The sequence below is a fragment of the Mesitornis unicolor genome, unplaced genomic scaffold (genome assembly GCF_000695765.1).
Source record: "Mesitornis unicolor isolate BGI_N332 unplaced genomic scaffold, ASM69576v1 scaffold19743, whole genome shotgun sequence".
Lineage (NCBI taxonomy): Eukaryota > Metazoa > Chordata > Aves > Mesitornithiformes > Mesitornithidae > Mesitornis > Mesitornis unicolor.
Window position 1 is genome coordinate 15,246 of NW_010175575.1, and position 25,684 is coordinate 40,929.

At 38.4% G+C, this 25,684-nt stretch overlaps 1 protein-coding gene across 1 annotated transcript in view; it reads right to left on the bottom strand.

Annotated features, from left to right (window-relative positions):
* Positions 1-8,693, bottom strand: part of INSC (inscuteable homolog (Drosophila)) — a gene marked incomplete at its 5' end in the record, with an annotated part of 17,528 nt that extends 8,835 nt beyond the window's left edge. The window contains 2 exons of the mRNA XM_010181443.1: positions 6,315-6,493; positions 8,522-8,693. Of these exons, the coding sequence (XP_010179745.1) occupies positions 6,315-6,493; positions 8,522-8,693 (351 nt within the window). The remainder of the gene's footprint in view (positions 1-6,314; positions 6,494-8,521) is intronic.
* Between the last annotated feature and the right edge of the window lie 16,991 nt (positions 8,694-25,684).

A 25,684-nucleotide genomic window follows, 5' to 3' on the forward strand; every position in this document is an offset into this window, starting at 1 on the left:
AAACCTTTCACACGTACTTATGAATCATGAACCTTCCATTTTAGTTCTGTGGCCTGCTTTGCACTGAACCATAGGAATTTCAGTTGTCAAATGTGATTTAAATTTGGGAAACCACAGTTAATTAAGAACTTTTAAAATAGTTTTGTTCAAAAGCTCTTGAGGAGCAACAGTCAGCCTGGAATTTCTCTTGCTGGAAAATGTGATCACTAACACTACAATAACACTTTCACCCTTCTAAACAACTGAGGGTGATCAGTGCTCATTAAACAGTACACAAAGGTACTGAACAGTTGTTGCGAAAGTGAAAACTAGATGAAAATGTCTTGTTATGAACTAAGACACGTACACTGAAAGTGTAAATCTCAAATGCTTTAGGTAACAAAGAGATTTAAATCTAAAGAGTACATAAGAAACAGAAAACTTCTTTGATAACTTTCCCGTAATGGGAGATTTTAAGGTGATCTGAAAGTGTTTTTCATTATTGTGAAACCAGCTACTCAGGAATAAAGATGCAGTAGGATTTGGAAGATACAAGCATATGTTTCAGCCTGTTAAAGGGACAATATCTTCCACGTTTGAGGGTCACTTACCTCACCTGGGAGAGGGGCAGGTATTTACAGAAGTGAAAGAGGTGATGCTAATGTAACTTTATTGATACTAAAGGCACACTATTCAGTAAGCCTTTATTGACAGTCCCAATACAAATAGAAAGATGCAGCCTCAAAATGAGAATTAGTAAGTAATTTAATTGATTGGTAGTGTAGATCAATACAGAATTGCTAATTTTCTTAGTTAATTACTCCTTTCAGGCTGATTCATCGCTAAGTAAAATTAATTTTTGCTACATATTATATGTGTATTTTGTAATTCGTTCAAATAAATGTCATAAGGATAAATCAGAGTGTGTCTGCAAAGTTCCAGACACCCAGAAGGAAAAGGGCATCTGACAAATAATCAGAAGCAAGATGGAGTCTTTGTTTCTGAATGTAAATTTAAAACATCCACAGGGAGACAGCAAAAAAGTGCATACAGCAGAGGTGAAGAACAGGCATTACATCAAGTCTAGGCAGAAACACCCTTCAGGATACTATTTATTGGGAGAAAAAAACTTTGCTAAGAATTCTCTAGGAATTTTCTATATTTCTAGAAATATAGCTACTATATTGCCTAAAATAGAAAATTAAATTCCCATTGCTTCTAAAAGCCATTTCTGTGGTTGGGAATTAAAGCTTTCTTCCTGAAAACAGAGTAATAAATATACCTATATAAGCAGACCAATAGGTCTTTCTGTCGCCGGAGGTAAGCTTTCATATCAAATAATACTGGTTAGAGACAGGATCAGCTGGCATAACCTAGCTGTACTATGAGGCTGTGTCAGGGAACTATGATCTTGTAATATTCCCATTTCAGAAGAGGAAGAACATGCAGAGAACTAGTTCAGCTGCCACAAACTCAAGCAGAGTGGTCAGGAAGTAATTTCTGGTGCCTGTCCCGGAAGGTAATAATTTTCTACTTGAGGAGGAGGAAGAGACAAGAAGCTGTAATCTGCAGAAACGCTGTTTATGAGCTCACCTGCTCAAGACTGAAATCACAGCAGTGATTCTGTTTTGGAAAAAAGATCAGTGGCAAAAATCAGTCTGTTCAAAATCCGATACCAAATTTCCTGAAGGACTGAAGAAAAAAAGACAACAAATGCAGCAAAATGCATACGTAACCATCGCTGACTTACACCTGTATGATTGGTACAGCCTGCAGCAAAGTCTCTTGTTTGTTGTCATTTCTGCAATAAACAGCCCTACTCCAGCACCAGCCTGGTTGTACTGGGAACCTGGCAGGCAAGGGCAGAAAATAACAACTGCAATGGGATGTGCTGACAGTGCGTGTTTCCTCTAGAGAGACTTTACAATGAGTAAGTGCAATGTCTGCCCAACTTTACAGATGATTAAACAAAAATGCAGAGAAGTTAAGTTCCTTCTTCAAAATCAGAACAGCAGACCCAGGAATAAAATGCTCAGCATGCTAAGCCAGCAAGGAATAGCAGAGTTCAACTGAGCTGAGATTTTTACTCTTCCAGCTGCATCTCTTGTTTTGCAAGTTGGAGCACATTGCCTTATCAGGCATCGAATCTAAATGTGAAAGGCTGAATTGCAACAAAACAGGCATTTTGCCTCAAAAAGATTTGGTGTTTAAGAGAGAATGTCGGTGTTGAACCCCTGAAGTGTAACAATCCATAATACTGAGCACATAATACCAGTCAATACTGTTACTTGTGTTTTTATATTGTTCAAATATATATGCAAAGACAGAGATAACCAGTTAAAAAGAAAGAAGGGACATCAGGGCAGCAATTACAGTCTTACATAGAAATCTAATTAGGATATCAATGATATAAGGGAATGGTTAATCTCAGATACAGTCATAGGACTTTTGGCCTAATTTTAATGTTTGCATCTGCTATTGGCACTCTTGCTTCTTGTTTAATTTCTTAAGGGTGTTTAAATCAATTATAACATTTATCACCTCTCTTTCTAGCTATATTAGTTGAAAATGTATTTTCTCAGTGTGATATAGCCAATACTGGATCACTATTTGCTGGGTCAAAAACTGGCTGGATGGCAAAACACAGAGAGTTGTGGTGAATGGAGCTAAATCCAGTTGTGACCAGTCACAAGTGGTGTTCCCCAGGGCTCGGTTTTGGGGCCAGTCCTGTTTAACATCTTTATCAATGATCTGGATGAGGGGATTGAGTGCTCCCTCAGTCAGTTTGCAGATGACATCAGATGGCACAGGTTTTCAAAAGTCTAAAAGGTCTGTTAATATTCTTCTCAAAAACATCACTCTCAAAGTCTTTCACTGGGTGTTAGGCAATATTTGAAAATCAAAACTACTTGTTAAAGTAACATCTGACTCAGCTCTCCTTTTGACTCTACAGTCTCCCATGTAAGAGAAAAAGAGGAAAAAGGCAACAAAAGGAAAACAGAAATGCCCTGAAAAGAATAGAAAAGATAAAAAGATCTGGAACCTAGAGGAAAAATAATACAAAGTGTTTCAAATCTTAAATGAGACAGAAGGTCTCAACTGCAGAGCCTGCAGCATCTCCCAGACACCAAGAAAACAGGAAAGAATTTAGGAGAAAAAACACAGCAACCATTTCCTTTTTCTCTTTCAACTTTAAAGTCTTTCTCCACCTCAAACTTTTTGGAAACGTAATTCACTGATTTTAGATCTAGAAATAACCACTTTAAGACTGATGTGTTCACTGCACATTAATTGTTTGTCTGCCTGAATAGCAGAAGATCAGAAGCTGTTAGACTGTACCTCCACAACTTCACAGGTAAGATGAGAACACTAGCAACACTGAAGAGACAAGTGGGAATGCAGAGAGAAAAAATCAGTATACATAAACATACTGTGCAGAAACATACATATTTCATATTTTTCTATGTAGAATCTGAGATGCCTGCTGAAGTCAAGAAGGCTTCGAATGACAAGAGTTTTGGCTAAGCCCTTCTTCTGACAGTGCCTAAACTCCATTAGGACACCTGACTATATACATTACACTGCTGAATTTAGTCATGAACCCTTCAGAAAGGATATTTTGATGCTGCTTTGATGTAAAAAAAAAAACCTGCTACGGAGAAAATAAGTATCTGCAGCAATAAAAAGAACATGGTTCATTCATATCTGTTTTGACCCAAAACTAGAGGCTAAGGTATCTGGAAATTATCGCTTTATCTGACAACTCTTATACAAAGTATTTTGTTATAAAATAAGTAATCTCACTGTAATGCTTTAAGGTTAGATATAATGGCACAAGTGAAAACAGAACTCACTGTTCCTTTCTTGCATTTCAGCCATCTTTCTCCTGTTTTTGGCTTGCAGTGAGCATCCTTCAGTCTATTTTAGCAAATTACAATTTTTAAAATCACCAGTAACGTTAAAGTAGCAACGTATTTAGAACTACTGGGTAGTTTTGTGTAGGATAATTGTGTCACTTAAATTAAAGCTCTGTGTGAAAAATAGGGCATTCAAGTTTGAGAGGCTCTTTATAACATTTTATGAGAATTAGACCATATTTTGTTGTATTTGCTATGTGTCTTATTCGTACTTTGTTTAGTTGTTTCAACATTTAGTCTAGCTTAATTCAATTAATAGTGTTCCATTAATTTCACTAATAGAATTCCACAGCGGTTGCATATTCCAAAATAAAACCTTGCATAAAAATATTTCCAAACCTACTCAACTTTAATCTACGTGTCCTTAGGCAAATATTTACTGGCTGGGTCATAAGAATATACACAATGAGAAAAGTTACTAACTGTATTATGCACGTAAAAGGAATTAAAGTATATATATCAAAAGCCAACATGGCAATTTAGAATACCCTTATAAAATACACTCTTTTAGTGTTGCTTTCCTCTCCAGCTGAGTGTGTTTTCCCCATTGCAATAACTATGCACAGAGCAAATTAAAAAGTGAAATATTCCATAAAACTGTCATAGTTGGCAGACACTCTCCCCTCCAGATATAACACTGAAACAACTACCCTTTTGAAAGGTGAACAACCTGCTCAAACACATGCTTATTCAGGTATTCAAAAGAATACTTCTCGTAAGGCTTTCTTTATTACCAGAGCTGCTTGACTAGCAACACTGACATCTTAAAGACAGGATGAGCAGTGCTCAGCTTCTGCGTAAGCATCAGGTGCTCAGTAACAGGATAACACAAAGTAGGATTTTATAGTCCCCATTGCTGCAGAAATAACAAGGAGTCAGCTCAGAAACCTACTGCAGCATGCCACAGAAAACACCTGTGGTGTTTCTCAGCTAGTTTTTCATTCCAAGAAGGAATGTAAGGGGTTATTGGGGATGAAATCTCCTCAGTTCTTGGAATGAAGCCATTCAATTCTCTGTTCCTCTAACTAATGAGATGTCCCACAAGCTGCAAAAGGCCTGGAACTTGTCTCTTACCTAATAAAGACACACATACTTCTTTATATGTCTGTCTTCCTCAAACAAAAAAAGGGCTTGCTATGGTACCCACAGAGCAAACTGCAAACTTGCAGCTGACAGTAGAATTAAGATGAGGGCATAAATAAATAAGGAAATAAGAACCATGAGAGCATACAAGAGGAATGAAAAAAGAACATAAAGAATTCTATATTTGTAATAATAGTATATAGCCACGTCAAGCACTACAGCTGATGTCCTTGGATTTGCCCAAAGAACAATATCATAATTAGGGCTTAACTCCATCTTTTCATAAACACTCCTGAGCTGGAAAACTACTGAGTGCTGTTACTATAAGCTAAAGCAGCCCTAGTAACCCCTCCAGAAAACCAGTAATCAGTTTCTAGGGTCCCTTGTGCTTTGATTTCTGTGGCCTGGCTTCTGTGGAAGGGTACACAGAGCTTTCTGTGGCAGTGCAGGTCTTTTGGGTCCTTCAGAGGTGGGAAGAGTATGGGCTTATGAGGGCTGAATTACAGATTTTAGTTATATTCACAATGTCTCATAAACAGGAGCAGGATAACAGAGCTGAGTAGTAACCTCCATTTCTTAGAAATAGCTACTGAAACCCTCAAGCCTCATTCTTGTTACTCTGCTGTGGCAAAATTCGACACTGAGATGCCAAATAAGCAGTGCCTCTGCAGTACCCCATTGCATGGTAGTACCTGAAAGGAACAAAAAAATCCCTCTGACTTCATCTGTGCATTAGCACAGACCTTTAATTTTATGTATCTCTTTGCTAAAAAAAACCCTGGTGAACAAAAGAAAGGGAAATGCAGAGTACATCAGCAGGATTTGCCAATAAAACTTGCAAACCAACTACCATGCGGTTAAAACTTGATTCAAAGCCCACCGATGTCAATGGGCTGAGGAACAAATCCTTATTCAGCTTTTGGAGCTAATTCATCTTTGAAGTGATGGTTGTATAGTTAGGCTGCAGTCTTTATATATATCTTATTTGCCTCAAAGCTCTATCCAGTCACGTTTTGAATACCTCCAAAGACAGAGGCCTCTTTGGGCCTCTGTGTCACTGTTTGGCCATCTTCATGATGAAAAAACAAAATCTAGTATCTTAGAAATAAGGAATTTGGCTTTCTTATTTTTAAAATTACATTAAACCTGGTCATATTTCATAATCCTCATAATAAAAATGAACAGAAGCATATAAAGAAAGAGATATATATTGAAAAGGGCCAAGAATGGAAGACATGAAAGCAACTTGGGTTTGACTTTGTCAGACATAGAGCTGAAACCTCTTGACTCTTACACAAATGAGCTCAGACAGCACCTTGCTGAGAAACTGCTCACCTGATCTCTGGAATATGGAGTATCCACTATGTATTTATCTGAACATGCTCCTAAAAGGATCTTCATTGCATTTAACTGGAGCAGTATTTCACAAGCCATGGTGTCAAAGAAAGTAATATTGGCGAGAGCTGCTGAAGCCAGCAGGAAAACTTCACCAGATGAGGCTTCTTGGCACAGTTCTAGGAATGCAGAAAATAAGTAGAATAAATGTTATTCCTTCATTGCAAAAAAAACATGGTTAGGAGTTTCAGAGCAATATTTAAGCATCTGCAGCTTACATTAGCAATCTCAATATCTAAGGCCAAGTTCATAATTATGAAGATAAAAAACTAAACAAAGAAAATCATCGTAATTTTGTTAATTATATCATATGTCACAGAGTTAGGGTGCATTAGGGTGATATTAACATTAGACACCTTCATTTGAACCACAAAAGCAGGGAAAGATTGTAAATATGAACCTAGACAGCAAGTGTTTCTAACATTCATCGAATTAGTGAGATGGTTACCTAGTACCCCGTTCTACAGGGAATGTTCCACTGAACGTTGTTCAACATAAAGCATGATATAACTAAATAAAATTAAATGCAAGAGGCAGAGGGTTAACAGTAACTGATCCATGAGAGAAAAAGTCTGCTGTGTATCCTATTCTTTAGAACAAGATACGTAAACATGTTGCCTATCTCTAAGCCTTTTTCTCTATAGTCAAGGATCACCTTGCATATTTTCCAGCTTCAATAAGAAGTGCTGAAGACACAGCTCCCTTTTAATTCCTTGCACATGTGTTGTAACCAAGATCTGAATCATCTGGCAATTGGATTTCAGCATGGTTTAAAAATTAAACATATTACAGTAATTCAATTACTGAGTTATAAATATTACAAGGAAACTGGTGTGTGATTACTTAAAGGACTCTTCCAAAGTTATATATGTTCTATTTTTAATGCTCACATTTCTAGGGCAGAGTATATACTACAAAAATTCCCGTGGAACTTAAAACAGTGACAACTGGAGAAATGCTCCACATGCTAGCATCTTCTGTATAGTCCGTTCAGCTTGTTCCTTGACTGTGCTATGCTGTTAATGTAGAAAATCACCTTAAATAAGTCAGGTCAGATGTCCCTAGCAGTCTACCTACAGCAGAAGCAAGCTCAGCACAGGATAATTCCACCCACTGAGTTCAGGGCAGGTTCAGGACAGAATCTTCAATATTTGTTGCTGGACAGTCTGTTCATCAGGAATAAATTGTTTCTTTGATTTCTGCAGTACTAGTTCTTTTGGTGCCTATAGAATTATGCCTAAATACATCTCAGTTAACTCCCTCTAGCACTGGCACTACTATAAGCTTTTCTTGTTCTATTAAAAACAAATAAACAAACAAAAACCAACAAAAAACACCATGCATGAAAATTGAAGTGCTGTAGTTTAACAGTAACCACTGGGATCAGTAGAGAAATATCCAGATGTATTGATCTGTTATACATGAGAAACCAAACTAGATGACCCAAACTGTACTTTCTGACATGAAGCTCTGGGAATCTCTGAATTTTCAGATCAGAGAGAGGAAGAGACTGCTTGACTGAAAGTTTCTGCTATTTCAGAAGGATGGAGCATGTGCCAGAAATAAGAGATTCCATTTTCTCACGGGAAATATCTTGTTTTTCTGAAGTGTCTCCCTGACACAGGTTAAGGAAAAGCTTGCTGTTAGCTTAGTCTCATTTCACCATGGATCGGAGGCCTAGACAAGAAAGACACATCCTTTATTTTTTGTAACAATGCCCATGGATTATACTATACTGTACTTTTCCTCCGAAGTATCACACAAATTTAGATAGGTGAGCTTGAGTTCCAGCAAGTTCCGAAAAAACAAGAAGTATAAAGGTTAGCAATTATTAGAAAATGCTGTTTTACAGACAAACATGGGACAAGAGAATGCTTTGCTGAGTCCTTTCTGTGGCTCTAATGATAGAATTTCACCTAGATATTCTTTTGACAAATATGCATATATTCTATTCAAACATGAACTGGAATAAAAAAATATCATGTAATTGCAGAATGCTCTGATTCAGAATGAAAACTTACTGAATTCTTTTATCTATAAAGGACAGAATGACGAACATTATTTAAGGCATATTTCTAATGAAAGAGGGTCCTACCCCAATGTATCGTTTTAACTGGAAGGACTCAAAAGTCCCATGAAGAACTTACTGACAAGTGCTGTTACAATTTCTTCCATGTTTTCCAGAAAGCTGCTGAGATGCTGAGTGAACGTGAGGTGTGGAGAAGTGATCTGTGCAATCACAGCTGCTGCTTCTGCATGAGTAGCTTCAGAATGGGTGTTATCAGTAAGAATGTCAGCCAGGCACAGTATCCCATCAACCTATGGAAAGACAATAGGTATAGGTTGGAAATACTGCAAGAAATACTTTTGCAACCAGAGATGGGTTTACAGTTCTCTTTTCTTGACTGGCTAAACTACTCCATTTATTTTCTAAAAGGACTGAAACTTCATGGCACTTATGACAGAAGGAGTTTCAATTTAGCAAATACAAATTAGTTCAGCATAAAAGTTTGTTGACCATCAAAAATTCTCGCATTTCTTTCTCCCCTAATGTTTCTGCTGAATTGATTTTGGCCAGACAAACAAGTCTTTTCTGACACACATCTCAAGTCAAACATTAATGCAAAAATAAGCAATGATAAGCAAATGCTAACTGCTACTATGCCACAACCTCATTTAAGCTTCTGTCTGAGTGTCTCCCACTGGGAGACTCAAGCCTGAGTGTGCAGGAAGTTCTTCACAGACAGACTTTTTTTTGCCACTTTTTTCCTGGATTTGTCACAAAGCCAATGCAGGATCAAAAAAGACTATTAAGGAGAGAGCCTGGCCAAACTGCACCTGATGAGCTTGCATAGCTCTCACAGTAAGGCTAGGGCTGTATATCCTTTGCTTATTTGGAAGAGAAACAGAAAAATAAGTAAAATGCACATAGGTTTATGCTTTTAGAGTGTCTGAAGTGTTCTAAGTTCATTCCTTACACAGTTTGGGCAGATACACCATATATGCATACCTTGCTCTGGGTTACAGAGACCCACTGACACAATGAAAGACTGCGGCACAGTATGGCCAATGAGACAGCCTAAACTGCAGAAATATATCACCTCGTAACAACCAAAGCCAGCAAAGGGAGGTTCTCCATAGACAGGAACACGATCTGTGAACTTTCAAACTAACAGGGCTATGTTTCTCCCCCTGCTTAACATATCCCTGAATCACTTATCAAGCAGGTAGGTGCTTAGAGGAGACAGAATGAAGATTTATGCAATTACTTATGGATATATTTATGTCAAATCCACATAAATTCATTAATTAATATCTTTATATAAACGAAATTAATGTAACTAGAGGGACAATTTACAAATTATCCAAGCATTTACAAACTTCACTCAGTAACTGTTTTAAAAACTGGCCTTATATATTTATTTATTTGAAGTTTTGAAAAACTGTGTTGTCAATTGCCTTATATGTTGCTTGGACACTTTATAGGTACAGAGAGGAGTTATGAAGGCTTAGCACTGAAAAATACTTTAAAACAAATCTTTCAAACAAAAACAAACCCACATTTGCATTGTACGCTCACCAGGACGCTTTCTTGGCATCTGTTGTTCAGACTGCATTCTCTGTCTAGTCAAAGCTTTAAGGTTCAAAGCACCTTAAATTCCATCCATTATCTCCACAAAGGCTATTTAGCAAATCTCTTATTTGCATTTTTGTTAATTCTTAATACAGAACGTTGAGTTATCTGAATTACTTATCCTGCAACAGGCATGAATTAAATTATTTGGGAAGTAAAGACACACTGTATTCCACAAGAGAAGCTCTCAGACGGGAGCAAAAATTACCCTCTGGAAGATCATTCATTGGGATGCACTTTTTAATAGGCAAAAGACTATATCATTTGAACTGTAATAACATAGATATATACAAAAGAAATTATATCTCTATTTTTCCTCAGATTACAAATGAGATTTAGTATAGAATCTCAAGTACTGGCAAGAAGAGGAAGAATAAGTTTTCAACATTAAACTTTGTCTTGACAAGCTTTCAACATTAATCTACCTACAGCAAAATATTTCCTCCTAGATATGGCAGAATTCTACAGCTTGAAACAGCAGATTCACATAATTCACTTGGCTTCAAGGTATATTAATAGATCTCAGTGTCAAGAATTAATACATGTCCTCACAAGATGTTTTAGTAGCCGAAGTGTGCTAGACGATATGATATGCAAAAAAACCCCCAACTTTGTCACCTTGAAACCTTCCTGGGTCACACCTTGTCTGGGGTCTGAAGGATGCTAATAACAACAGTCAGTATAAAAAATTAAATATATTCCACAGCACTCAAAAAGTACTTCATAAAAAAACAACTTCTAAGATCTGGTAACAGGATACAGCTCTAAATTTACTGGTTAAAATTCACTTGGCCAACTCTTATTCAGTGACCTTGACAAAATTACTTTAGAGCAGTTTTATGCAATTTCAGAACAAGTAATGGCTTATGAAAGACAGGTACAAGCACATGATTAGGCTTTTCCATCATCACTGATTGTTTTTATCTACACTATAAAATACAAGCTTGTAATAATACAAGGGCTGTAGTCAACTTTTAAATTACATACTTGATTTTTTTATTTGCTAAGTAATTGTTTTTGAAAATTGGGAGTTGCTGAATTTTAAATAAAAGTAAATCTATCTTTTTATGCAGCATAAGCATAAAATGCATATTTTGGATCGATGAAAGCCAGTACTAGTTAGTTTTTCTCCTTTCTGTTCAGAATAATATGAAATACTAACAAATTCAGCCTGAAATTTGCTCTGTACACTTTTGTCTCTTGTCTTAAATATAATAAATAAAATAATTCTACTCCAGCAGGCAACTCCATTTATAAGTGTCTAGCAATAAATTTTAAAATGACAGAGCAACAATCTAATAAAAGCACTTTAACATCCAAAAAGAAAGTGCTGCTCAAAGCATTTTTATAATTAACTTTCACACTGAAAGGAACTTTGGATTCCTGCCCTGTTTTCTGTTTAATTTTGGTGAAGTAATCAGCTAAATGTCGAATCTGTTCATCACCTTGACAATACAAAAGAATCGGTGAGCCAGATAATGCAAACAAATGAATTCCATGAATGGAACAAGATGCTGTGGAAACCCTGTATTTGAGGAATGGCATTCAGTAAATGCTTGATCACTAATATTTCAGTATTGATAACTGGAAAAATGCCAGAACTTACATCCTTATGAGCATAGCTCTGTTACAGAAACATAATCCAAGTGACAAAATAAATACATGACTGGTTTACTGCATAGATCACATCTTCTGAAAGGAAAAAAATTATTTTCTTTGCAACAGGAATTAATGAGTACTGGGGCAGAACACTGAATTGATCTCCCCAGTCATCTTGCTGAGATTGGAGAGCCTTACAGGCTATTAGCTGATTTCCCACTGTCAAATCCATGGATATCATGGATATCAGCCTACAACTAGGCTGTAGCTTCTTCTAAGCAGCACCAGCAGGTTCCACAGCAGTTTTAAAGGAAGAAAGGGAGGTGCTGAGATCCAGCTACAAAACAACAAATGTGGCAACAAAACCGTGAAGGGAATCACCTCTTAAACATTGTCTCAACCATCTCAGGAAGGTAGAGGAGAATTTCAAAAGCAGAGGCTGCATCAAACACTCAAGAACTGGCAGAACAGAGCATTCTTCGAGCACAATCTACTTCACTCCCCAGACCATTGAATGAACCATGAAGTCACTTCCCTATTCTGCAACCCCATTGAAAATGTCATCCGGCAGAATCTGTGTACTGTTATTTTGATGACTCGCTACTTGTGAAATGAATTCATAGAATCACAGAATGGTTTGGGTTGGAAGGGACCTTAAGATCACCTGGTTCCAACTCCCCTGCCATGGGCAAGGACACCTCCACCAGACCAGGCTGCCCAAAGCCCCATCCAACCTGGCCTTGAACACTTCCAGGGAGGGGGTATCCACAGCTTCCCTGGGCAACCTGTGCCAGTGTGTCACCACCCTCACAGTGAAGAATTTCTGCCTAATATCCAACCTAAATCTCCCCTCTTCCAGTTTAAAACCATTCCCCCTCGTTCTATCGCTACCTGCCCTGGTAAAAAGTCCCTCCCCAGCTTTCCTGTAGGCCCCTTTCAGGTACTGGAAGAATATAATAAGGTCTCCCTGCAGCCTTTTCTTCTCCAGGCTGGACAGCCCCAACTCTCCAGTTGTGCTCTGATCATCTTCATGGCCCTCCTCTGGATCTGCTCCAATAGCAGGAGCTATTCCTTCTTATATTGGGGGCCCCAGAACTGGACGCAGCGCTCCAGATGAGGTCTTACCAGAGCAGAGCAGAGCAGAGCAGAGGGACAGAATCACCTCCCTGGCCTTGCTGGCCACACTTCTTTTGATGCAGCCCAGGATGCTGTTGGCTTTCTGGGCTGCCAACGCACATTGCTGGCTCCTGTTGAGTTTTTCATCGACCGATACCCCCAATTTCTGATCATCAAAGCTGAGGTATGTCCTATGTCAACTTTTGTAACCTATTCTGCACCTGTAGAAGGCCTTCAAATCTTGTTTAATTTCTACATTGAAAGAAAGGAAGGGGAAAGGATAAAGGTATTCTACCTTGCACACATTGGTCTTTCATATTTGAACAGTTGCCCTGCCAAGTGCTCTGCAGATAAAAACTGCCTTCACGCCACTGACTGAGAACTGTGCTGATTTACACCAGATTAAGATTTGATCAGCTATTTTCAAAGTGAGGTGTTATTAATAGAGTGATGCCATTAAAATGTCCACAAACACTATTCCAAGTAATCAGAGCTACTGCAGCAATTCCATGGCAGCAGCAGTGTCCAGTGAACAGAACTGCAATGATTTTTAGAACTACTGATGTACAACAGTGACCATGGGACCTCATTTTTAAGACATATTGTATACTCTACAGAATAGTGTGGGGCTGAATAAAGGTTGAATGGTTCCCATGTCAGTAACTTTAAAACTGCTGTCAATAACCTTAGCTTTGTATCTAAACTGGCTGTAAGTGGATGCTTTGCTTCATGGCAACTTCAACTAAAGCTTCCCTTTTAAATTTCCCTCTAGAATGTGTCAAGCTAATGAAGAGGTATTTGTACTTCCTTGTGTTTAGCCATCAAGGGACAGTATGAAGACGATCTGATCCATATGAAGAATATTGTTATATGGTGTGGAAAAAAAATCTTAACCTTCTCTCAAAAAAGAAGGGAGACAGTTGACTGTGTCGACTTGAAGGATGCATTAAAAGTGGCAATGCTCAAAGCAACAACCTTGCAGCTATGCTGTATGAAGAAACAAACTGCAGAGCAAGATGAAATAACAAGTTCCTTGTTCTGGATTGACTAGGAGCAAAAGGATAAATTGTATGTAAACTTTTTATTCCAGTGAAACCTAGGAAAAGCAGTCAAGCAGTCACCTCACAGTGCATGTTCTTTGACACTCAGAGATGCTCTATGCTTGATGCATATATAAAGTACAAACGCTTGTCAGAGAGGTATTAGAGAATAAGTAATTTTACAGAAAGGATGGACAAAGTCAGTAAGATCGACATCCAGACTTCTTCCTCATCTTTGCTTCAGAGATAAGAGAACAGCTGGCTTTGAACTCCCACAGTTTTAAGGACTGATATGAAGGGTAAGACAGTCTTTTAAAGTATTATTTCTGTAGTTGCTAAAAGAAACCAGGAACTGCACTGGTGTTAGCCTAGCAGCTCACATATTCCCAGACCCATAAATCACATTTACATTGCTTCAAATGAAACCTTTTACAAACATAGAAGAACTACCCAAGGATACATTCAGCTTTCCTGATCTACTCCTCACATGCCTGCAATTCTACAACATAGCAGCTGAGTAGATACCTGCACAGAAGGTAGAAGGAGAAGAGACTGCAGAGGAATTCACTCACAGTTATGTAGAAGTCATCTGTAGTACAGAACTTTTTACTCAGCCGCTGTTGGTGTTTATAGGATTGGGATGGGTTGATAAAACAGAAGGATGCTACTGAGCACAAATAAGTACGGTGGTTTGGAAAAAAAAAGAGATTTGCAATGGTCTTTGTACTCAGTATTTGTTATTCTCTTTGTCCTATTCTGTCACAGCTAAACGACAATCACAGTAATGACTGTGTTATCTGTTATCTCAGGAGTGCATAAGAATAGGGGAGAACGATTTGTGTTCGCATATGGTAAAGTTAGAGAATAAATTCTTCAAGTTATGTGACACATGACAGAGCCAAAGGTTTCTCAGGTTCTGTTGCCCTGCATTTTGGAGGACTGGATATACTGGATTGTTTTTAAGTTGCAGGAATCTATTCCTATTTGTAGGATCTTCTTGATATCTGCATTACAAATTCCAGAAAGTATGTGCTTGTTTCTTTTAAATAATGGATAAGGCTTTATATATTATACTTTAGGCTCTGAATTTCATTAAAATGAAGCCACACAGACGCAAAAAGGACTTGGCAACAAGATGAGAGGAACTGTCATGTGTTATTTAAGAATGCTGAACAAGATACTGGGACCTGAAGTGTGAATTAGGGAAAAACTATACATTAGTAGTTTTCACATAGCCCTCATTTTTATTTGCCCTGGGGGATCATAGTCTGAGAAAAAGAAAGAAAAACAACACCTCAACTATTCCAATAAACAAACAGGGGCTCCAGGGTTATGCATAGCAGGGCACTCCAGAAAATTAGATGTGCTCACTGGAAAAAACACCTTCCGATGTTCTAGTTCTAAATAAATAATGTCACAGACACTTCATTGCGTGAGGGCATATTCTCAAACACCTGGTCTCTGGCATTTAAAAACAAGAACACTCTTTAGATTACTTTGTATCATTTAGTTTTTGGTGTGACACCATGCATTTTATTTTCAAGAAGTGTCTGTTCGTGTACCTCTTCATGAGAAAAAAAAAAATCCCATGCACGCCACGTTTTCAGAGGATCCTTTTAATCTATTACAATAATGAGGAAGTGCTTCTATCCGAAAAGAGCAGCATGCAGGTCACAGCCGGAGAATCAGTTATTATCAGCTAATCTAACTCTTCACAGTGTCTTTCTTCTCTCAGGAAAAGTATCCGATAATCTTCCTGCTACAATTCTGGGTGTGTTTAAGCCAATACTTTCAAATCTTAACATGATTTTGCTAAAGAGTTAATAAAAGGGCTTATTATTAATAATTATAACTTTAATTTCACATACCACTTCTCCTCTCACCAGAATAAAACTCTTGAACAGGCCTTTACACCACAAAGTTGGAAATAAACATAACCCTACCCTATGCTCGAAGTTTGACAATGACAACACCAGAGCAGAAAATACAGAGTTACATTAGAAAGGCAGAGAGAGTCAATGAGCAATGGAGACAGCACAGGATGTCACTTTTTTCACTGTTACTTCAAATATGAAGTCTCTTCAGAAAGAGATCCTTATGAAAACCGTTTTCCTGCAAATATTTCTCATTGCAGTGATGTCAGTCAGTTTAGCCTAAAAAATATCCCGAGTCTCTGAAATGCAAGGCCTGTACAGTATTTGAGTCACAGATACACTAATTAAAAGTACCGTTACAGTAGGACATTTATCTTACAGAATGTGTTAAATATATATATTGTTCAGAAAAGTTGTTATGACTAAACTCACGTAACTGCCAAAACTGACTCAGTGTTTCACCCGTGTTGTTCTTTGTAAAACTTTTTGTTGCTTTTAAGAAGAGCACTATGAGGCACAAAGTGTTAATATAACTTTCTGATACGTTCAGAACTTCACAATGGCTGTTCAATTATTTTAATAAATTAATTTAAATAAATTAGCTCCAGAACTAACCTTGTATGGGCCAGATTTTTATTGGCAGAAAATTTTTACAAGCAAGCTATAGAGCTTTATGATAACCATATGTAATGAAAACACTCACAGCACTTTAGCTATAAAACTTTCAGTGAGCAGCTCAATAAGAGCCCATTCATGTTGTAATGGAAACAGCTGAGGAAATTGTTGCCCTTATTCAAACAAGAATTTCAAAAAAAGTAAAAAAGTAGCTGTTTTCATCTGGTGAAAATTGAAGAAACTACTGGCTGCAGCAGACTCAAGTTACTTGGTCCTAAGATTCCTCTCATGACAGCTGGGAAAATCTCCTTGAGTCTCCTACAAACGTTGATTTATTTCTGTTACTGCAGTGGCAATAAAATAATTTCAGCATTGCTTTAAGCATAAGAAATTCAAGTCTAAGATCAACTGTTTGCATGGAATCTTTATGAGCAGTCAGAGGTCTACTATGAGCCATCAGGTAAAATTATCTCAGAGGTTTTTCTCTCCATTAACACCTCCCAGTACTGCTCTTTGGTCAAATATATTTGCTATTTTGAGTCTATATGAGAAGAAGTAAGGACAACGCTGAGAGGCTGAGAAAATGGAATATTTTTACAAGATTAATTTTCCGTTTTCTTCTGCTCAGTATTGTTTGCTGCCTTATTAGGTCTCAACATGAATAAGCATCCTTATCAAGGATAACAAATACAGATGTTTAAAGTTAAGCTAGTCTTTGAATGCTGCATTGAAGGAGGCACAGAATCACAAATTTGGTTACACTTCCAATGGAGATTATTTTTTCAGCAAGCAATGATTGCTACAGCATAGCACTTTGATACAGGGGCAGTTCCAATCTGCACTCAAAATCATATTTGCAAGTCAGGTTTCTTTCATAAACTGATCTCATGTCAGAAAACCATGTCAGAACTCAAGCAGTAAAAGCTCTTATTCCATATTCCAAACCAAAGTAATCCTCCAGATCTGTAAAGCCCAAGTCTGGGCTAGAAATTTCATGTGATCAGGCTTCATTCTGCCACCTGCCAGCCCATAAAGTAACACAAGAAGCAGCTCTTCACAGGATGGTACGCTGCTTCCCCTGGGTCCTGGAGAGGCTCTCAGGATTAGGACCTATTCTCTTCTAGGCTGGAAGGCAGAGATAATGTCATGGGACATCTAGAAGAGATACTAGAAAAATCTCACAACTAGAAAACAGGGTTGTAAACATGTCTACAGAACCCTCATGGCCAAAGAACATAACTTTAGACCAAAGAGTGCCAATCTTCTAAAAAGAGCTCAAATTCTGTTAAAGATCAAAGAGTCTGGGAGAAAGAAAATGGCATTTTGAAGGACAGTGCCTTGCTAGACACCAGAATGAAATAGTGGCTTACAGGAGTCTCTCTTGAGTCTTGCTTGTGGTGCACTCTCCCTTTCCACCAGCACTAACAAACATAATAAATATAGTCTGCTTGGGAATCTATTTTAGAATAATTCTGATAGTAAATAAAATATTAAAAAAAGAAATACTTTTACAGTATTTCAGCTCTACAACTGACAAAGAACAAAATGAATAAAAAATTGTGAACATGTTTCTATTTGTATTAGGACTGGAAGCTCTTTCAGCCACCACTCACACTACAGCTGTGTCCAGCTTCAGTGGACAGCAGATAGAGCCCTGGTCACATTCCTCTCACCCTTGGGAAAGTATTGCAACAAGACTGAGCTGGCACTGTAAGCAATGATAGCAAGTGCTAGGGAAAAGCCTGTGCAAATTTTGTGTTGTATCTCTCCCACTACATTTTTACCAGAGTTTAATTCATCGTATTTTTGAAATTTACCTTGACTGATGTATGATGAAGAAGGTAAGCTATACAAAACAAGACTCAATATAAAGGAATTATGCCAAATTCAAAACCAACAAGGATCCTTGGGGGAAAAAAAAGAATGATCAACGCAAATAGTTTTTTAAAACAATCCACACATTTTATTATTGATTATCACTAGATTAGTAGCCTCCAAACAAAATATTCAGGCCAGTATCTCCTACACATTTCTTTTGCTCTCTACCTGAGTCTCTGGAGTGCTAAGAACCACTGTCTCTCCTACTTTCCATGAACAAACAGTATGCTACAGGTTTAGTTTCACACAAAATATGTGAAATGTGCCTTGCAATTGAGGCACATTAATCATATTTTAAACAGAATTCTTATAATTCCCCAGGGAAGCTAGGAGCCGTCAATAGAAGTCTTTCCACAGGATCAAGACCTAGTTGGGCTAAGAACTGCTCCACATCCCATATTGTTCCAAATTTCACCATAGGCCTTTACAGTTATGAATACTCTCTGACTGTCTAGACACCTCGATGTTCTGTTAACAGTGTCTGCTCTAAAATTCTATTTAATAAGCTAAACAATTGTTACGCTGAACTTTTGTTTTCAAAATATTTATATACTTGTCAGGTTTTGAAGCGACTTTGTGTGTGTGTACATACAATAGTTCACACCATAGGGTTTTGGTCTATGACGATGCTTTTCTCCTAATACCCAAATCAAATGCCAATAGCGTTTATTTCCATATTGTTCCACATCAAAATAATGTTTGTATTGCAGATAGCAAAGGTAGCAGAAACATTGTTGGAGTACTCTAATGAAATGCTTTCACTCAATATCTTCTAGCAGTTCTTCCTGAGAGCCTATGGACAAGAGTTCGTCACAAGGTGACAGGGTTTATTTTGCTTGAAAGATCTATTAAATATCAGTATGTTTACTAGATGTGTCTTCACAGTCCCAAAACAGCTAGGTTGCCATTCATATATGATATTGCCCTTGAATACATACATATTTTAAATGAGTTTCCACCTTGTTTTTGTTTCCTGGCACTTGGAAGCTGCAATTACTGATTCACAATTATAGAGAGTACAGCTTTTATGTTTAACATTTAGACCACAAAGAGAACATGTATGTTTATAATAGCACTTAGACTTCAGCAGAGCACTGTGGAGAGGATTTTTTTAAGTCTTTCTAAAACACCTTTTAAACTGCTTTGTAAAGCATCTTTTATCATGCATCCAGGGAATTTAGAAAAAGCACATTTACTTCTCTTTAACTCTTGATTTCTACTCAGATCTTTTCTGGGCCAAAAACCCATTGAGTGTGAACTCTAGATATTCATTAGTCACATTACTGAGCAAAGGTACCTTTATAGCAAAGTAGATCCAAAGTACCTTCTTGATGATCATTGTCACAGCAGAAAGCGAAGGCTTCCCATTCCTGCACAAAGCCTGCAGAGTGTCTCTTTGTCATCTCCATTGCTAGCCATTATGGACTAATTGCCCAGCTACAACAGAGATATTGGCTAGGCTTTTATTGACACCTATGACTTAGGTCCTTGGTTGTCTTACTGAAAAGCCAGAGATAAAATACAGACGTCATTACAAACTAAGATGAATGACCAAGGTAAATGCATGACTACCTACTCCAAAGCCTGGAGGATTTTAAGGGAAAGTGCATTCATGTATCTGTTCAGAAGAGCTGGCCACAAACCATTTTGCTTAAAAAAAAAAAAGGAATAAAGTGTAATCAGTCATCCTTTAATGAGATTGAAGAACTGATCTTTTTTAATTCAATTGTAAAACTTAATCCATTTTACTGAAAAGGTCTTTGATTGTTATATCCTTTCCTATCTCTGTTATTTTCTCCATCCTGCAGCCCTGAAATACCATTTATTGGTACACGCTTACCCTGACTGACTTCTTTTTAGGATTAGAAGTCAGTATTCATAATTTTCTTTAAAAACTGAGAGAGAAAAGGAAAGAAAAAAGGCAGCATCATTTCTATTTAAAGTTGCTTTGTTTTCCATTACCACTTTCAGCAGTTGCCATACTTTGAGTCTTTTTTCTTTTCCTGTAAGAAAAATCAGATGTAGTTACATGATTGCCTGTCCTTTTTTGGAAATTGTCTGATTAGTTGGACATCTCAGTCCTAATGCCCTCTCCAGTCCCCCAGGTCCTAGGTGCCTTACCTTCTTCATACAACATTTTGTACGAGTTCAAACAAGACAGAAATTGTTCTAGCATAGAAGTGGCAAAACTGTGCCAAAAATTAGATGTATGTATTTCATGCTTAAAGGAGCTTGAAGGGAAGATGAACCAACGAGGAAGATCACAGAGAATTTTTAGTCAGAGTAACATCAGTGTTGCTTGTAATACAACTTAGATGGCAAAGCCTGAAAAAGGGATTAAAGAAATCTTGGAAAGCATTGTATTACTTATCACTTACTAAATGCGCTGCTAATTGAAGTCTTGAGTTGCTGATAAGAACCAGAGAGTGGTCTCAAGAACCGGCTAAACCCGACCCCCCGGATTGAGCAAGAACCAGAGAACAACTGAGTCTGCGCACAAGCAAGGGTTACTAGCGGTCACGGAAAAAGGTTCTCCACCATGACCCACAGAAGGTACTGCACAAGCGCAGTTAGGAGGAGTTTATGGAAATGACTTCCTGGAACTAATCTTAATACGAAGCGGGGATAGGTCATGCATATGTATAGGCGTATTGGGAAATCTTATGTATATGTAACATTTTACCGCATATAACCTCAGCGAGCGGTGGCACTTGGCGCACAAGGTTTTAAGAAAGATCTACCTTGCTGCCCACCGGTGAATAAACATACCTACTTTACAATCTTACGGATTGTGGGGTCTGCTTTGTATCCTCACGTCAAGCCAGCACAGTAAAGGTGTAGGGTGTGCTTTTTAACATAATCTGACACTGCAGCACGGAAGTGCCATGGGCTGCGGGATTCAAACGCTGCCAGTGCCCTGGAGCACAACTCCTCAAAAATCCTCTTTTGAGTAAGGGGAAAAGCGATTTGTTACAGCCTTTAAACACATACAGTAATACAGACATATGGCTTCATCCATGAGTATTTCCTCGGTGGGATCATGTGACTGGCAACCCAATACTTCTTCCAGCATACAGGATGAGATGGGAGCAATATTTAGTGAGTAACAAAAAAGATGTTGTGCCTTTTAATAATTTTGTTCAATACAAATCAAGTATCTAGTCCAAAAATAAATCACAGACCTGTTCTAACAGCTCTGATTTGCCTTTTCATTCATTATTCCTTCCTCAACCTACACAGTAGTACAAAATAATGTCTGGATCAGCCATGAAGTTCATGTCACACAGTTGAGGCAGCTTCTTATTCTTGAGTGTTTTAATTTTGCTCTCAACCCCTGTGCTATAAAACAAAGATAAAAATCTACTTACCTCCCATCACATAATGCTTGGATAAATGTAATTGTAATGATGCAACCTATTATCACTAAAATAAGCAGTCATTTCTCCAGAAATTATGAGAGTAAATCTTAAACTGAATAGTAGCCTAATAAACTAAAAGTGCTGGTGAATTAATGGGATCACTTGCTAAATAAACTGCTGCAACAGTGACGGAGCATGGACTTAATAAACAGCCTCTTCTGCCTAATGACTTTTGCACATATGAAAACAATTCCAAACTGTGTAAACAAATTGATCCAACTTGTCATTCTCCCTTTCTTAAAGACTTTCTTGACTGCAGAGCAGTTACTTGAACCTACTTGAAAGAGCTTTAAACCAGATTTGAAGGGGGAGGGGGGTGAAACCAGGCTTGCTATAAGTAAGCCTGGGGGTGGCACACCAATGTGCAAGGGACAACTTGCTAGTGAGGTCCTCTGGTCTGGCACCTCAGAGGAAGTGGGGTATAGTAATCCAAGTGGCAGCAACGATGCAAAGGTTATTGATGGGTTAGAAACAACAGCAAATATTCACTTCTTCCCTTTAAAGAGTGGTGTGATCAACAGCCCAACTGAAGTGCCTCTATACCAAGGCACACAGCATAGGCAGCAAACAGGAGGAATTAGAAACCATTGTGCAGCAGGAAAACTATTACAGAAGTGCCATAATGTGGTGGGACTGCTCACACAACTGGACTGCTGCCATTGATCAGCAGTCCTGGCTGACTGGGGAAGTTCTTCTTGGCTGAGGATTGGGAGATGTGACACCTTCACACTAACCAGAGTTTATTGTGAATAGACAGATAGCCTAAACTTCTCAAATTAAAAGACCGGTTGACAAGTAAGAGTTCTTGATTTAGGAGAATGCTTAAGTCGTGCGTACCTTTGGTCCTCATAGACCTACCTTCCTAAAACAACGCCTACAGTCCTAAACTTGGTTTAGAGATTTGGGCAAGCCTTACCCTTCAGCAATGGAAACTTTGCTGTGATTCCAGCCTCCACTGGGTGCCACTATTGCATAAGACAATGTGTGGATTACACTGCACGAGTCAATAAATTGGCAAAAGCAACTTTCAACTTGCACTCCACTCTCGTGAAGTTTTCAAACCATATTCAGACAGTAATCGCTCATTTTTTATGCCCTTAAAATGCCATATGATAATAGAAATAGAGATAGAAATACAAGGAGGATTTAATTCCTCCTAGATCACTATAGATAAAAAGCTCAAACACAGAACTCTCAGATTCTTCCCTGATTTTGTACTTGAATAACGTTTTTAGCTGATAATCAACTTAGCATCCTATTTTGATCTGTCTTTTTTAAGCTCTGAAGGGATAATAAGCACATGGCTCTGAGCAACCTGGTCTAGTTGAAGATGTCCCTGCTTACTGCAGAGGGGTTGGACTGGATGACCTTTAAAGGTCCCTTCACACCCAAACCATTCTATGTCTGCATCTAAAGTGTTTTGTTGACAGCTTAACTACTACAAAAGTAAAACTTTACCACAGACCCATAGGTGACCTCAACAACAGCCATTTAGTGAGTGCTTTTAAACTGTGTGCACCTCAGAAGGATAGCAGTAATGCTGAAAATACATTATCAACCAACCTTTAATTTAATGTTAATGAAGTATTAGTTTTATGGAATGGATGTCATTTCCATTTGATGGTTGGTGAATATTCATAACTTGCTAGATACCAAATTTCATTCTGATGACTTAACCTGGAATCCAAAGGTACTGAAGTTTAAGATTATAAATCACTTTCAAAAATTCTGGCCAGACAAGGTAGTCACCTTTAGTTTGTCTGTTTCATAGCATCCCTGTTCTCAGATTTTGCTTTATTTCCTTTTCCCAGGCCTCCAATAAATAACTAACTAAATACAGACATATATACATAATATCGAGATTTAATTTCAGTCTCATTGAATGGAAGATTTAGAGAGCTTACACTAAACACAAAAAATTCTTACAGCCAAAAGACTGTTATAAGGAGAGTTCACACTATTCTTCTGTACTGGAATCATTCGTCATACTGACAGAATTATTATCTGACAGAACTGACATAACCAAAATTGTTTCAAGTTGCTGAAGACAGGGTAAGAAGTGTCTCAGTGTTTACAGATCCTATGTTTATAACTTCTGGTCTTTCCTCTCACTCTTCTCAACCCTCTTTTCTGGTAGACAGTTGGTGGCATTGGTAAATACAGAAATTTCTGTAGCCATTGTTCTTTGAAAGCCTTTTTCTAGTAGAAATTCAAAATACTTTCTTGATATTCTGCTGTATTCTGGCACAGATTTTCCTGCTAAAAGTCCTCTGTGACCCTGACAACATTGGCTGTATTATCAGAGAGATGGGCAAAAATGGAGAACATGTGAGCAGTTGTCTGGCACTACAGGCTTCTCTAAGGCAAAGAAGATATAGCAGGAAGAGAGAGAGAAGGAGGCTATATGGCAAACCAGGGAAATCAACAGAAGCAAACAACAAGTAGACTGAATCTTAATGTGAGCCACAGATTTTTCACAGCCACCTAAATCATTGGCACCATGCAGCAAGACAGATCTGTGGTGCAGGTCTGGAGGCAACAGACAAGCCCTATGCCCTGAAATCTGGCCATTCCTGCGTTGTTCAGAAACTCACAGGTGGCTGTTTGTGGCTAAGGAGAAACAGCAATTCATGTGGTAAGGTAAACTGCTAAGTTCAAGAAATTCACACAGGGCAGTGTGAAAGGGAAATAGAAGTACTTGCAAAAGAAGATTGAGACAGAGGGAGTATTTCACTTTACTACAGCAGCCCTGCTAGGGCTCGCTTCTCAGCATGCTGGCTGTTTGTCAGAAGTGGCAAACTCTACAGGAATGACTGTCACCTACGTAGTTGCTCCCATTATGCCTACTTACTGAAACATATTAAAACCAGCAACAAGATAGAATAACTGTCTACCTGCTCTTTAAATTGATATGTGGCTATTAGACGTGTGTGGATGTAAAGGAAAAGTCATAGATGGGAAGTAGATCAGGTTTATAACTCAATCTGGGCTATCACAAAACTGGAAAATCCCTGTCTTTCCATTAACAGATGAACTGAAAATTTATCAGTAGGAGAAAGGCCCAGTCCTACTTCCAGGAATCTAGAACAAGTGCATTCTTTCCCACCCCTCCAAAGCCTAGGGAAACTGCCTGTTCACAGCCTCAAGAAATACTTTCCAGAGGGATCTTGTTCTGCCTTCAGAGTTCTTCTGAGCAGTGGTCAGGCTGTCAGAAGACCTCAGCCTCAGCATTGCTGTCTCGATTTACTTACCTGTGCCTGACAGTGGCTGAGAGGCCGCAAAGCATCCAGACATCCCACCAGTGGGAAAGGAAGACACAGCTGGCCTGTGCAAGGTCTCCCAGTACTCCATAAAAGCACTGCTGATTGCCAAGTGTTGCATGGGCCCTTTTTCCCCATCCCCTGGCCCTGCCCCTGGAGAATGGGGAGATGCCATCTCCTCTGCACAGGGAGAGGGAAGGAGAGGTCTTGGCATCCTTTGGGCCACTGTACCAGCACCACATGAGAAGTCTGTTGGAGACCACTGAAGGAGGTCCTTGAGGCCTGGAGGTGGCAGGATTTCTTTTCAGTTTGAGGTTCAGCCTTGCTTTCTTCTCTACCTTAAAGGACAAATCTTCTCAATGTTTATTTGTTGGGTTATTTTTTTCATTACCCTTGGGGATAGTTCTAGTGTTCTTCTCTAACACAAAGTATGGTTTGATTCCAGCACTCATCTGGGAGTTTCACCAAGACATTTGACCATGGCTAATAGCAAAGACGAAGAACAACTCATAATGCTTCAGTCTTGCTCAGACTCTTCCTGGAACACAGTGTAGTTTAGGCTATTGGTCCTGTAGCATGGAATAAACTGGGAAATGGGCTGTGGGTTGTGGGTAGCATATAAACTTTATAGATTGTAGTGACAACAGTTTCTTGGGCATGGAGCAGCAATGACAGAGTTGAGAAAGAGTCATGTCAGTGACTATGGTCTGTTCTGCCAATCAGTTAACATTCAGGTAAGAGGAAGATGGCATGCTTTCTCCTCCAGCTTCCTGGTAATCTCATATATATGGATTTGATTAATTTTCATAACTGGTAGCACACAAACAGAAGCTTTTGAGACAGTTGGAAGAGACATTTGGTTAAATCTCGGGTGA